Source organism: Lissotriton vulgaris, chromosome 10 (assembly GCF_964263255.1).
Source record: "Lissotriton vulgaris chromosome 10, aLisVul1.2, whole genome shotgun sequence".
Classification (NCBI taxonomy): domain Eukaryota; kingdom Metazoa; phylum Chordata; class Amphibia; order Caudata; family Salamandridae; genus Lissotriton; species Lissotriton vulgaris.
The window spans coordinates 10,272,795-10,285,414 of NC_141698.1; the positions used below are offsets into that span (position 1 = coordinate 10,272,795).

The following is a 12,620-nucleotide window of genomic DNA, read 5'->3' on the forward strand; positions in this document are numbered from 1 at the left end:
AGCCCCAGGGTGATACGGAATATTTTGGAATAGGTACAGAAACCGGGGCAGGACAACCATTTTGATAAGGGACGCCCGACCAGCCATGGAAAGAGGCAAGGACATCCATCTAGTGACGTCATCTGCCAGTTTAGTGATCGCCACACCATAATTAAGCCTGACCGCTTCCTCCCTGTCCAATGACACAACAATGCCGGGGTACCGCAGCTCTGAATCGCACCACTCCAAAGGGTAATCAAGGGGAAATCTACTCAACGCCGCAGTAAGCGGGAAGAGTTGGGATTTCCGCCAGTTGATGTGGATACCGGAGATACCCCCGAAAGCGATCAACTCTCGCAAGAGCGCATTAAGGTGGTTCTGAGGATCTTTTACATAGAGCGTGACATCATCCGCATATAAAGAGATCCCGACCTGACGCTGAAGACAATTGAAGGCGCTCTGCTGGTGTAACTGGCGAATCCTGCAGGCCAAGGGCTCAATAGCAATGGCAAATAGGAGAGGCGAAAGGGGACATCCCTGATGGGTTCCCCTAGTAAGAGGGAACGGGGGGGATAGCACCCCATTCACCACCACTCCCGCCATCGGATCGGTATATAAGAGCTTGATCCATGAAATAAAGATCCGAGGAAACCCCATCCGGCATAGTACATCAATAAGGTAGCCCCATTCAACGGAGTCAAACGCCTTAGTGGCATCAAGGAAGATGGCGGCGACCGGGAGATCTGGAGCAATGGTCGAAATAAGGGAAAACAAAGTACGAAGATTGTGGGAAGTAGCACGACCAGGCACAAACCCCGACTGATCAGGCAAGACAATAACAGGCATGAGCTCAGATAGTCTCACCGCCAGGACCTTTGCGAGTATTTTGACATCGCAATTAAGTAATGAGAAGGGCCTATAGGAACCCACATCCAGGGGATCCTTACCCGGTTTGAGCAGCGATGTAATAGCGACCTCCCGCATGGAGCACGGCAGACGTCCCTCCTCCAGGGATTCCTCAAAAACCTCGCGGAGAACGGGGGCCATAATGTCCACATAACACTTATAGAATTCAGCAGGAAGGCCATCCAAACCAGTGGCCTTCTCGTTGTTCAGAGACATGATGGCATTCCTGATCTCCTCCACCTCTAGAGGCCTACCCAAGAACGCCCGATGATCGTCCGACAGCCAACAGAGCGCCAACTCATCAAGGAATCCGCCATATCGTGTCTCCCCAGACTGCTGTGTCGTGTACAGTTGGGTGTAATGGTCAATAAAAGTACGTTGAATCTCCGCAGTGTCCCGACAGCGAGTGCCATCTGGCAAAACCAATTCCAGCACGTCCGAACCATACCTTTGATGTCTAGTAAGTGCAGCAAGGACCTTTCCGGGCCTCTCCCCCTCACAGTACCTCCTCGCCGTCCAGTACTTCCCCCTATGTTTAGCCTCCCTGGCAGCTTCCTCCTCATACTCGGAGAGCTTGGTGCGGAATTGGCTCAACAGAACGGGATCAGAGCCAGCCTGCATCCTGCGTTCCAAGTTACGTAAATCTCCTTCCAAGCCCTCGAGAGTTCGAACAATCAATTTTACGCATTCCACAGCTTTTGGAGATAGTGACACCTCGGATCGTAACCTTGAATGTCTCCCATATAACCTCGAAACTGTCTACAGAGCCCTTGTTCCTAGGGAAGAACGCCTCCACCTCCTCGCCAAGTTCCGCCTTAAACACAGGGTCAAGCAAGGCAGTAGGAAAAAGTCGCCAAGGCGGACGCGGCCTGTGCAGCCCGGGAACAGATAGCACAACCTTCACCGGGCAGTGATCCGAATACGTACGAGCCAGATGTACCGCCTCCCGCAGACCAGCCACCAGCCCCCGGGAGAGGAAGACATAGTCCAGCCTCGCCCATGAGCGTGCATGTGCAATGTAATGAGTGCCCTCCCTAGTAGCAGGGTGAGAATACCTCCAGCTGTCGATCAGTCCAGCCTCCTCCACAACACCATGCAAAACATCTCTAGCTTGCACATTGTACTGAGGACATCCGTCCGACCTATCCACCTGAGCCTGAAACGCAAAATTGAAATCCCCCCCCCCCATGCAATGTGAGAGGCATCGACAGCAAGCACATGGCCCCACAGGGTAAGGAAGAAGGCTGGTGTATCAACATTAGGAGCATAGCAATTGACAAACAGCACAGTGATCTGCCCAAGCCGCCCCCACAGCAGTACATAGCGTCCCTCAGGGTCTCCCATAGATCTCAATTCTTGTAAGGCGAGCGATCTTTTAATAAGGATAACAGCCCCGCGAGCATACGAGGAGTACGAAGCAAACATCCTGGCCGCAGCCCACCGCCCACCAAAGCTGGGGGAAGGTCCAGGCCGCAGATGCGTCTCCTGCAGGAGGGCCACATGAATAGCATGCCTATCCAAATACTGTAGCACATTGCGACATTTCCTGGCATCATTAAGACCCCGTACATTCCAGGACAATATTGATATCTTGTCTATAGCGTCAGTCGACATTAGCCATGATCAGGGCACCATAGGACCCAGTGATAAAGGGCAGTGTGCCCGACTCCCAGCGCCAGCCAGCAGCAGGTCACCAACCCAGGACACAATCGCCCCACCACATACACTCCACACACCTCCCAGCCATCTCCAAACCAACCAACCAGAACCCCAACAACCCCCCCCCAACAGCACCATCCGTGCAACAGGCACCCAAGAAATACATCGCGCAGCGCGCAGCATACACAGCTCATCCGGCCCTCCACTCGCACAAGCATCCCCCATGTAGCGCGCTCACTACCACGCAGCCAACGGAGATAGCGGCTATGCTTCTCAGGCCTAATGCGAACGAAGGCAAGGGTCCCAGGACCAATACCGTCCAAAATGACAAAGGACCAGCCGGAGCAACGGACACGGAGCCGTGCCTGCACACACAGACAGCAGTAGCAAACAGCACAATGGCCCAAGAGACCAGGCCGAGCACGTGTCGCCCGCATCGTCCCCACCCCCACCTCCCACCTGATGAAACCCCAACTATCAGGCCATGCAAACCCCCACCCCCCTCCATTCCCCAACAGACATCCAGTCAACCAACAAAGGACTAGAGACCAAACCAAAGGTACTAGTGGGGTACACCCTCCGGGGAACCCTCCAGAGGTGCACAGCACCACTCCCACACACCACGCCAGTGTTCGAGCCAATGGGTCACATACGGCCCCAGGCGCAGCGCGGGGGGGTGGGTGCCCAGAGCGCGAAAAAAAGGCGCCAACCAGCGGTCCCATACTGACCCCAAGAACCGTTACACAAACATAAAGCAGCAAGCAGTCACGGCAATGCCCCACAGTACAAAAGTAGGTAGCATCGAGGCCACCGAAACAAGGGAGTTGGTGCCCAAGACACACGCCAACAACGTCACATAAATGCAAGATCACCCCAATCAGGCGACCTCCTCCTCAGCCGCCGAATGTTCGCCCTCAGGGTCCCGATCGCCTCCCCGGTCCGCAGCCGCTCGATCACGCTTGAGGCGCTTCACGAAGTCCTCAGCATGCTGTGGGTTAGTGAAAAAGTGTTGCTTAGCCTGATGCGTCACCCTTAGCTTGGCAGGGTAAAGCAAAGCATAGTCCACTTGTAGTTCTCGAAGTTTCTTTTTCACCCCAAGGAAGTTACGACGTTGGTCCTGCACCATCGGCGTGAAATCAGGGTACATGGTGAAGGATACCCCTTCAAAGGAGAGGGCACGAGTAGTGCGGGCAGCCTGGAGGGCAGCGTCCCGATCGCGATAGTTTAGAAGACGTGCAATAATGGGGCGCGGTGCAGCCCCAGAGGCCGGCCGAGGCCCCAGTGATCGGTGCGCTCTCTCGACGATGAACTGGGACAAGAAGGCATCTGCACCAATGGCACCCACCAGGAGTCTCTCCACATAAGTTTCCATTTTTCCCACATTCGTCGACTCCGGCACACCTACTATACGTACGTTGTTGCGCCTACTCCTCGCCTCCAACTCCTCATTCTTAGCGGCAATTACCCGCAATATATTATCCATCCTCGCCAACTGTGTGGTATGAGTGGCAGCAGTATCGTCGTGGTCCGAGATGCGCTGTTCCGCCGTTGTTAGGCGTTCCTCCTGCACATCTAGCTTCTGGACCACCGCATCCATGCGCGACGACAGTTTGTCCACTTTGTCCACTATCGTGGCAAACCCTTGCCTCATCTCTTGCATCATCTGTTGAAAGTCCGGGGCTTGTGGCTGCGGTACAGTATCAGCGACAGGTGGGGGGGGAGACCGCGAAGTCCCAGCCTCCTGCAGCAGTCGCGTTCCCCTCCTAGCCACCCCCGAGTCAAAGGATAATTTAGATTGCTTAGCGTCCGGTTTCCCCATGATAAAGCGCTGTCAGCACGGTGGGGCATACAAGTCAATAAGGGCCAGACTGCAGGCCGTTCCAATCACACGACCAATCGCCAAAATCGGGGGCACGAGCAGGCATGGACGCCCCGCCACTCCCAGAGAAACAATGGCCGCCTCCACCCTCAGGCCAAAGGGTTCGCTATCCAGGCGCTCAAACGATAATCCGCGGCGTCTCCGCAATCAATAGTTCCGGGACAGGCAGAGGCAGAAGCTGAAATCCAGTTCCATTCCAGGGGAGCACTCAGCAGCGTGCCCGGCCAGCTAACAGGTCTGGAGGAGAGAGGAAGACCCGGGCCTCCACCCCACGTGCGAAGCCTCGGGCTAGCGTGGAAAGTGACGCCGGGCTACGGAGCACCCGACATCCAGAGCGCAAGTCGGGGAAACTTGGAGCCTTCGTAACTTCGGCCAGCAAGCTCCGAATGGCACAGGAGTTGGACCGTGGGTGGCCGATCGGTATTCCAGCAGATCTATAGGGTCAGATCAGGGCGCAGTGATGGTCAGCAGGATCTATAGGCGGATAATAGCTCCGGGCAGCAGGAGCCTCATGACAGTGCGGCCATTCTGCAGTGCGCCCTCTAGCGCCCCCCAAACTGCAAGCACTTCTTACACAGGAGCAATCAACCAGCAGTTAAGATGTTATCACCAAAGTAAATACATCAAAGGGCACACACTGGTTATAGTCCAATCAAAGGACTGCTTGTAACTCATATGGAGCAATGTAACCATCTCCACTATGCCATGGCTTCGATGGACAGCTCACCCAACCAATGGCAACAATGGAAAATACATGAACACCAATGACCGGAGTAGGCGGGCCCAAAGCAGACACTCGTGCGCGCTCTCTCGGTCTGTATTACTTCGTGCCCTTTTTGCAAGAATTGATGATGTAAGGTCCCTCTCAGAGCTAAAGCAGTCTATAGCCAAACCCAAAGTTCGGTTTGCAGACGCTCGTGATTGGCTGGGATCGAGCAGGCGGGGCATTCCACAGCCCGGGTCCTTGAAGGACGAAGGCTGCTCCAGCCTCAGGTTTTCAAAGTCAGTTTTTTTATTATTTACTGTAAATACCCCTTTGTGTGTGGATAGTGTGGACTTGTGGAAGTCTGGAGTCTGTTTGAATAAGCAGATATTTGTGGTCACACAAATACCCCGGGGATAACTTTCTAGGGCAGGTGAGGAGAGCGAAAAGTTTGTTTTAGGAGAGGTTGGTGTGGGCTGCCAGAGGGCTGAGGGAACAGTGTTTATGTTAGATGTGTAACGTTCATTTGGGGGCTTCCCCATCACATTCATGGTGGCGCAGGGGCCTGGAGGAGGGACTTGGGTGTCCCACACGGGTTGGTTAGACGGGCACATGGGGCCCACTTGATGCCGAAGACATGTCAGGTTACAAGGGGCTGAAGCAGATTAAGAAGGTGGCACATGCTACAGGATGTGGGAGGGGCTCACCCGATGTGGGGGGTGGCACATGTCTGGGGGGAGGGGCTCACCTGAAGTGGGGGTGGCACATGTCTGGGGGGAGGGGCTCACCTGAAGTGGGGGTGGCACATGTTCTCTGGGGGAGGGGCTCACCTGATGTGGGGGTGGCACATGCTCTCTGGTGTGGGAGGGGCTCACCTGATGTGGGAGGTGGCACATGTCTGGGGGGAGGGGCTCACCTGATGTGGGGGGTGGCACATGTCTGGGGGGAGGGGCTCACCTGAAGTGGGAGGTGGCACATGTCTGGGGGGGAGGGGCTCACCTGATGTGGGGGTGGCACATGCTCTCTGGTGTGGGAGGGGCTCACCTCATGTGGGAGGTGGCACATGTCTAGGGGGGAGGGGCTCACCTGATGTGGGGGTGGCACATGCTCTCTGGTGTGGGAGGGGCTCACCTGATGTGGGAGGTGGCACATGTCTAGGGGGGAGGGGCTCACCTGATGTGGGGGTGGCACATGCTCTCTGGTGTGGGAGGGGCTCACCTGATGTGGGAGGTGGCACATGTCTGGGGGGGAGGGGCTTACCTGATATTGAAGGTGGCACATGTTCTCTGGGGGAGGGGCTCACCTGATGTGGGAGGGGGCACATGTTTTCTGGGGGAGGGGCTCACCTGAAGTGGGAGGTGGCACATGTCTGGGGGGAGGGGCTCACCTGATGTGGGAGGTGGCACATGTCTGGGGGGAGGGGCTCACCTGATGTGGGAGGTGGCACATGTCTCGGGGGAGGGGCTCACCTGATGTGGGAGGTGGCACATGTTCTCTGGGGGAGGGGCTCACCTGAAGTGGGAGGTGGCACATGTCTGGGGGGAGGGGCTCACCTGATGTGGGAGGTGGCACATGTCTCGGGGGAGGGGCTCACCTGATGTGGGAGGTGGCATATGTTCTCTGGGGGAGGGGCTTACCTGGTCCAGCAGATGCAGGCGGGACACGTAGGCCCTCTCGGTGAGCAGGAGCTCGTTGGCGATGTGGAAGACCTTCCGGTGGGTCGTGCACTATGGAGACAAGAAGACAAACAGATCACCGGTGTGCAAGACTGCAGAACGCTCCTCCTACAGAGTGGAGGCAGCACGGAGGAGCAGCACGCTCCTCTCACAGGGCGACAACAGCACTAGGGGCAACCGTGAACATCCCCGGGGTAGAGGCAGCATGCTCCTTCATCCCAGTGCTAGGCCACCAGTGCTGCTATAGTAAGGCCACAGCACCTCTCCGGCACAACTAGCACTGATATACCTCTGCGGTGCTGCCAGCGGTAAAGCGCTGCAACCACACACCTACAGCACTATGGCAGCACTGCTATCACACACCTAGAGCACGACGGTAGCACTGTTTTCACACACTTAGAGCACGACGGCAGCACTGCTTTCACACACCTAGAGCGCGGCGGCAGCACTGCTATCACACACCTAGAGCACGGCGGCAGCATTGCTATCACACACCTAGAGCACGACGGCAGCACTGCTTTCACCCACTTAGAGCACGGCGGCAGCACTGCTATCACACACCTAGAGCACAGCGGCAGCATTGTTATCACACACTTAGAGCACGACGGCAGCACTGCTTTCACACACTTAGAGCACGGCGGCAGCACTGCTATCACACACCTAGAGCGTGGCGGCAGCCCTGCTATCACACACCTAGAGCACGACGGCAGCACTGCTTTCACGCACTTAGAGCACGGCGGCAGCACTGCTATCACACACCTAGAGCACGGCGGCAGCATTGCTATCACACACCTAGAGCACGACGGCAGCACTGCTTTCACACACTTAGAGCACGGCGGCAGCACTGCTATCACACACCTAGAGCGAGACGGCAGCACTGCTCTCACCCACCTAGAGCGCAGAGGCAGCACTGCTATCACACTCCTAGAGCACGGCAGCAGCACTGCTATCACACACCTAGAACACAACAGCAGCACTGCTATCACACACCTAGAACACAGCGGCAGCACTTCTATCACACACCTAGAGCACAGCAGCAGCACTGCTATCACACACCTAGAGCGAGACGGCAGCACTGCTATCACACACCTAGAGCGAGACGGCAGCACTGCTATCACACACCTAGAGCGCGGCGGCAGCACTGCTATCACACACCTAGTGCGCGGCGGCAGCACTGCTATCACACACCTAGAGCACGGCGGCAGCATTGTTATCACACACCTAGAGCGAGACTGCAGCACTGCTATCACACACCTAGAGCGCGGCGGCAGCACTGCTATCACACACCTAGAGCACAGTGGCAGCACTGTTATAACACACCTAGAGCACAACAGCAGCACTGCTATCACACACCTAGAGCACGGCGGCAGTACTGCTATCACACTCCTAGAGCACGGCGTCAGCACTGCTATCACACACTGAGAGCGCGACGGCAGCACTGCTAGCACACACCTAGAGCGCAGCTGCAGCACAGCTATAACACACCTAGAGCACGGCGGCAGCACTGCTATCACACACCTAGAGCACAGCGGCAGCACTGCTATCACACACCTAGAGCACAGCGGCAGCACTGCTATCACACACCGAGAGCGCGACGGCAGCACTGCTAGCACACACCTAGAGCGCAGCGGCAGCACAGCTATAACACACCTAGAGCACGGCGGCAGCACTGCTATCACACACCTACAGCAGGGCGGTAGCACTGCTATCACACACCTAGAGCACAGCGGCAGCACTGCTATCACACACCTAGAGCAGACGGCAGCACTGCTATCACACACCTAGTGCACGATGGCAGCACGGCTATCACACACCTAGAGTACGACGGCAGCACTGCTATCACACACCTCGAGCACTGCGGCAGCACTGCTCTCACCCACCTAGAGCGCCGCGGCAGCTCTGCTATCACACTCCTAGGACACGGCGGCAGCACTGCTATCACACACCTAGAGCGTGGCAGCAGCACTGCTATCACACACCTAGAGCACGACGGCAGCACTGCTATCACACACCTAGAGCGTGACGGCAGCACTGCTATCACACACCTAGAGCACAGCGGCAGCACTGCTATCACACACCTAGAGCAGACGGCAGCACTGCTATCACACACCTAGTGCACGATGGCAGCACAGCTATCACACACCTAGAGTACGACGGCAGCACTGCTATCACACACCTCGAGCACTGCGGCAGCACTGCTCTCACCCACCTAGAGCGCCGCGGCAGCTCTGCTATCACACTCCTAGGACACAGCGGCAGCACTGCTATCACACACCTAGAGCGTGGCAGCAGCACTGCTATCACACACCTAGAGCACGACGGCAGCACTGCTATCACACACCTAGAGCGTGACGGCAGCACTGCTATCACACACCTAGAGCACAGCAGCAGCACTGCTATCACACACCTAGAGCACAGCGCCAGCACTGCTATCACACTCCTAGAGCACGACGGCAGCACTGCTATCACACACCTAGAGCACGACGGCAACACTGATATCACACACCTAGAGCACAGCAGCAGCACTGATCTCACACACCTAGAGCGCGGCGGCTGCACTGCTATCACACACCTAGAGCACAACAGCAGCACTGCTCTCACACACCTAGAGCACAGCAGCAGCACTGCTCTCACACACCTAGAGCACAGCAGCAGCACTGCTCTCACACACCTAGAGCACAGCAGCAGCACTGCTATCACACAACTACAGCACAGCTGCAGCACTGCTATCACACACCTAGAGCACAGCATCAGCACTGCTATCACACTCCTACAGCACAGCGGCAGCACTCCTATCACACACCTAGAGCACAGCAGCAGCACTGCTATCACACACCTACAGCACAGCGGCAGCACTGCTATCACACCTAGAGCACAGCAGCAGCACTGCTATCACACACCTACAGCACAGCAGCAGCACTGCTATCACACTCCTAGAGCGCGGTGAGAGCACTGCTATCACACACAGCTGGGCTACAGCGGTAAATGTAAGGCACACGTGGAGCAACAGCACTACGGAAGGGTTAAGCCGGCAAGACTACATGACCACCAGGACACTGCAGTAGCAGCACTCTGGCGTTGGTGCAGTGCGACAAGAGGAGTACTACAGCACTACCACTTACTGCTACTGCACCTATACTGCTCTAGACCATAACAAAGCAGCATTACTACTCGCTGGTACAGCACCTGTACAGCACTAGTGCACAGCAGCATCTGCACTGCTGCATACCACAACTCTAGGCCACATCACCACTAAACATACACACACTACAACATATACAGCACTGCTCAGCTACAGCACCCGAGCACCGCTCCATCACCACAACATACCCACAGCATCACTACATCACTGCAGCAGCTCTACTTCTGCACCCACGCAGCACCACCAGAGCATTGCTACAGCACCACAACCGGAGGTGTGAGCTTAGGTTAGTTTAGTGACCCCAAGTGTTCACCCTGACAAGAATTTTGAATATTACTTGAGGGGGTGGGGGGGTCTTCCCCCAACTAGTAACCCAGTTTCTGACATTAGTGTTCAGCGGTGGGATCCAGGCTTGAGTTTTGCAGTGCCACTCGGTGATGTAGGTTAAAATCAAACAAGCATGGGCCTAGCCAATAGGTCTCGCATTTGGGAACTTCAACAGAAATACTTTATCTGCAGTCCAGGACACATGTATTTTTGCTGCATGTAGGGAAATTAAATGCTTTGTCCAAAATCACACCCTATTAAGCAACATTTGTGAATGGAACCTGGTTTCCGAGCTCGTACAGTTAGAAGTTTTGCTCTTGAAAGCACATTCCCTTCATATTTACACGAGTTCTGCGCTGCCTGTTAGGCAGGCTAAACAAGTGCGGTCGTGAAAGTGAAAGCGAACGTGCTGGGTTAATGAGTAACATGATTCAGGAATGAAGCTGGCACCCGGCGCGATGCTGCTCGCTCAAGACCCAAAGGCCATGGAAGTGAACGTTTAGCGAAAAGGCGGGACATGCACCCGCCTTTTGCCATTTGCGTGCTTTCATTTTTGAAAGCCACAGGCAAAGGCCAATAGAACGTGACAACCACCTCACAAGCTTTTTGAAAGTCTTGAGTGTTTCCAAGAGGCCCTCTCCTAGACAGCGCATGCGTGCTGCGCTAGGCTTGACCTAAAAACGAATTTTGCAATCTGACCTTAAAATTTACTTAGTTTTCAAATGAACTTTCGATCTTTAATTGGCCTTTTTTGCATTTTTTCTAAATTCCACACATAGCCTTCTGTTTTGCAGCTGTGGTTTGTTAAAGACAGAAAAGGGATCTGAGCAGCATGGAGCGCCTCAGCATGACACACCTGAGTAGGCCCTGTGAGGAGAGAGGGCTGGAGCTGGAAGGGGGTCCAAGAAGGAGGAGTCCTGGGCACCCCTGAGAGCACGGCAGGAAGTGTGGGTGTGCAGTCCATCACACAGGAGCAGGGGGAGGCGGAAGCAGAGGGGGACAAAGAGGGCAATGACCCTGGGGTGGGCCCTCTGTCAGTGGAGGTGCCCACAGGACCCAGGTCACCTGCTTTGTCCAGAGCAGAGAGCAGTGTGCCCACCCCCAGCGTGGCCCAATCAGAGTTGGAGGACAGGTAAGCTGATAGAAACCTTAAACCACAACTGCCTCCCCTGTCCTGGAAGAAAAGAAAATTGCACTGGCCCTGGAGGAGAAGGATCTAGACCTGGCCTTGAAGGATGAAAGCCCCTGCTGGCCCATGAAGGTAGCCAGAAAGAACTGGACCTGAAGGCAAAGACGGCCTCTGGGTCCAGTTGTGATGCTGGCAGTGACGGTGAAGTGCCTAGAAGAGGTAAAGGCCCAAGCACCCAAAGACCTGGTGTAATGTGGTGGGGCTGTCATTGATAAGTGGTTTGCAGCATATGAGGTGGCCCTATGTATGCATGTAGTCCTGGGGGAGATTAAGTGATTTGCCCAGAATCACAGGATGTTGAGCGCCCCCGCTGGGACTCGAACCCGGTTCCGACTCGAACCCGGTTCCCCAGCTCCGAGGTCGACCGCTCTAGCCGAAAGGCTGTGTCCTCTCTCATGTGGACGCATCTGATAAGGCACTGAACGTGAATCATTGTGATGGATCGACTTTATAATCTGATGATGAAAGAGCACATTCTGAGGGACTGCTTTACCGAGTGGCACCTGTCCCTCATTGGTTCACAGCTCACTGTACCCAGAGGGCTTGGGAGGGGGCAGACCTGTGGATCAGCACCAGAGTGTGCCAGAAGGTACCTGGGAGTGACCCCAAGAAGGGTGGTTCGGGTTCTCCCCAACAGATGGAGAGGAAAGGCCAGCATAAAACAGAGGCGTTCCCCAGTGAGAAAGGAGCTTGAAGGGGCAGACGCCCAGTGCGCCCCATAACACACAGATCTGAGGGTACCGCTCCCAGGTGGAGAGTATGAGGGCCCAGGTGGAGAGTAAGGTGCAGGATGCGGGGGCATCCACAGCGGGAGGACCAGTGGGTCAGGGGTTACCCGCTCTGAGAGAAGAGCGCCCCCTGGAGGTGCTGCCAGGTTGTCACAGAGACAGAGGACAGGAGACCTGCACCAGGCAGACCCCTACATAACACAGGCATAGTGTGCCCCCTGGTGGTGGGCTGTGGACCCCCCCCAAAGTCCTGGACTGCCAGACCCTGTTCAGTCTGAGGGTACAGACCCTGAACGGGAAGGACAGCTGTCTGCCTAGTGTATTCGACCCGTGCTCCACTGCGGCCAATTACCCTTAGGTCCAAGTCTACCAGGACCATCGATTATCATTGGCACTATGTGCTTCTTGGCGCTATTGCTTCTTAAAACTCAA

General features: G+C 55.7%; 1 protein-coding gene across 3 annotated transcripts in view; it reads right to left on the reverse strand.

The window, feature by feature from the left end:
* The window catches only part of FGD1 (FYVE, RhoGEF and PH domain containing 1), a 221,591-nt gene that overhangs the window by 61,107 nt on the left and 147,864 nt on the right, over positions 1–12,620 (reverse strand). For all 3 annotated transcript variants that reach the window (XM_086940178.1, XM_086940179.1, XM_086940180.1), the window contains exon 5: positions 6,764–6,853. In XM_086940178.1, the coding sequence (XP_086796304.1) occupies positions 6,764–6,853 (90 nt within the window). The remainder of the gene's footprint in view (positions 1–6,763; positions 6,854–12,620) is intronic.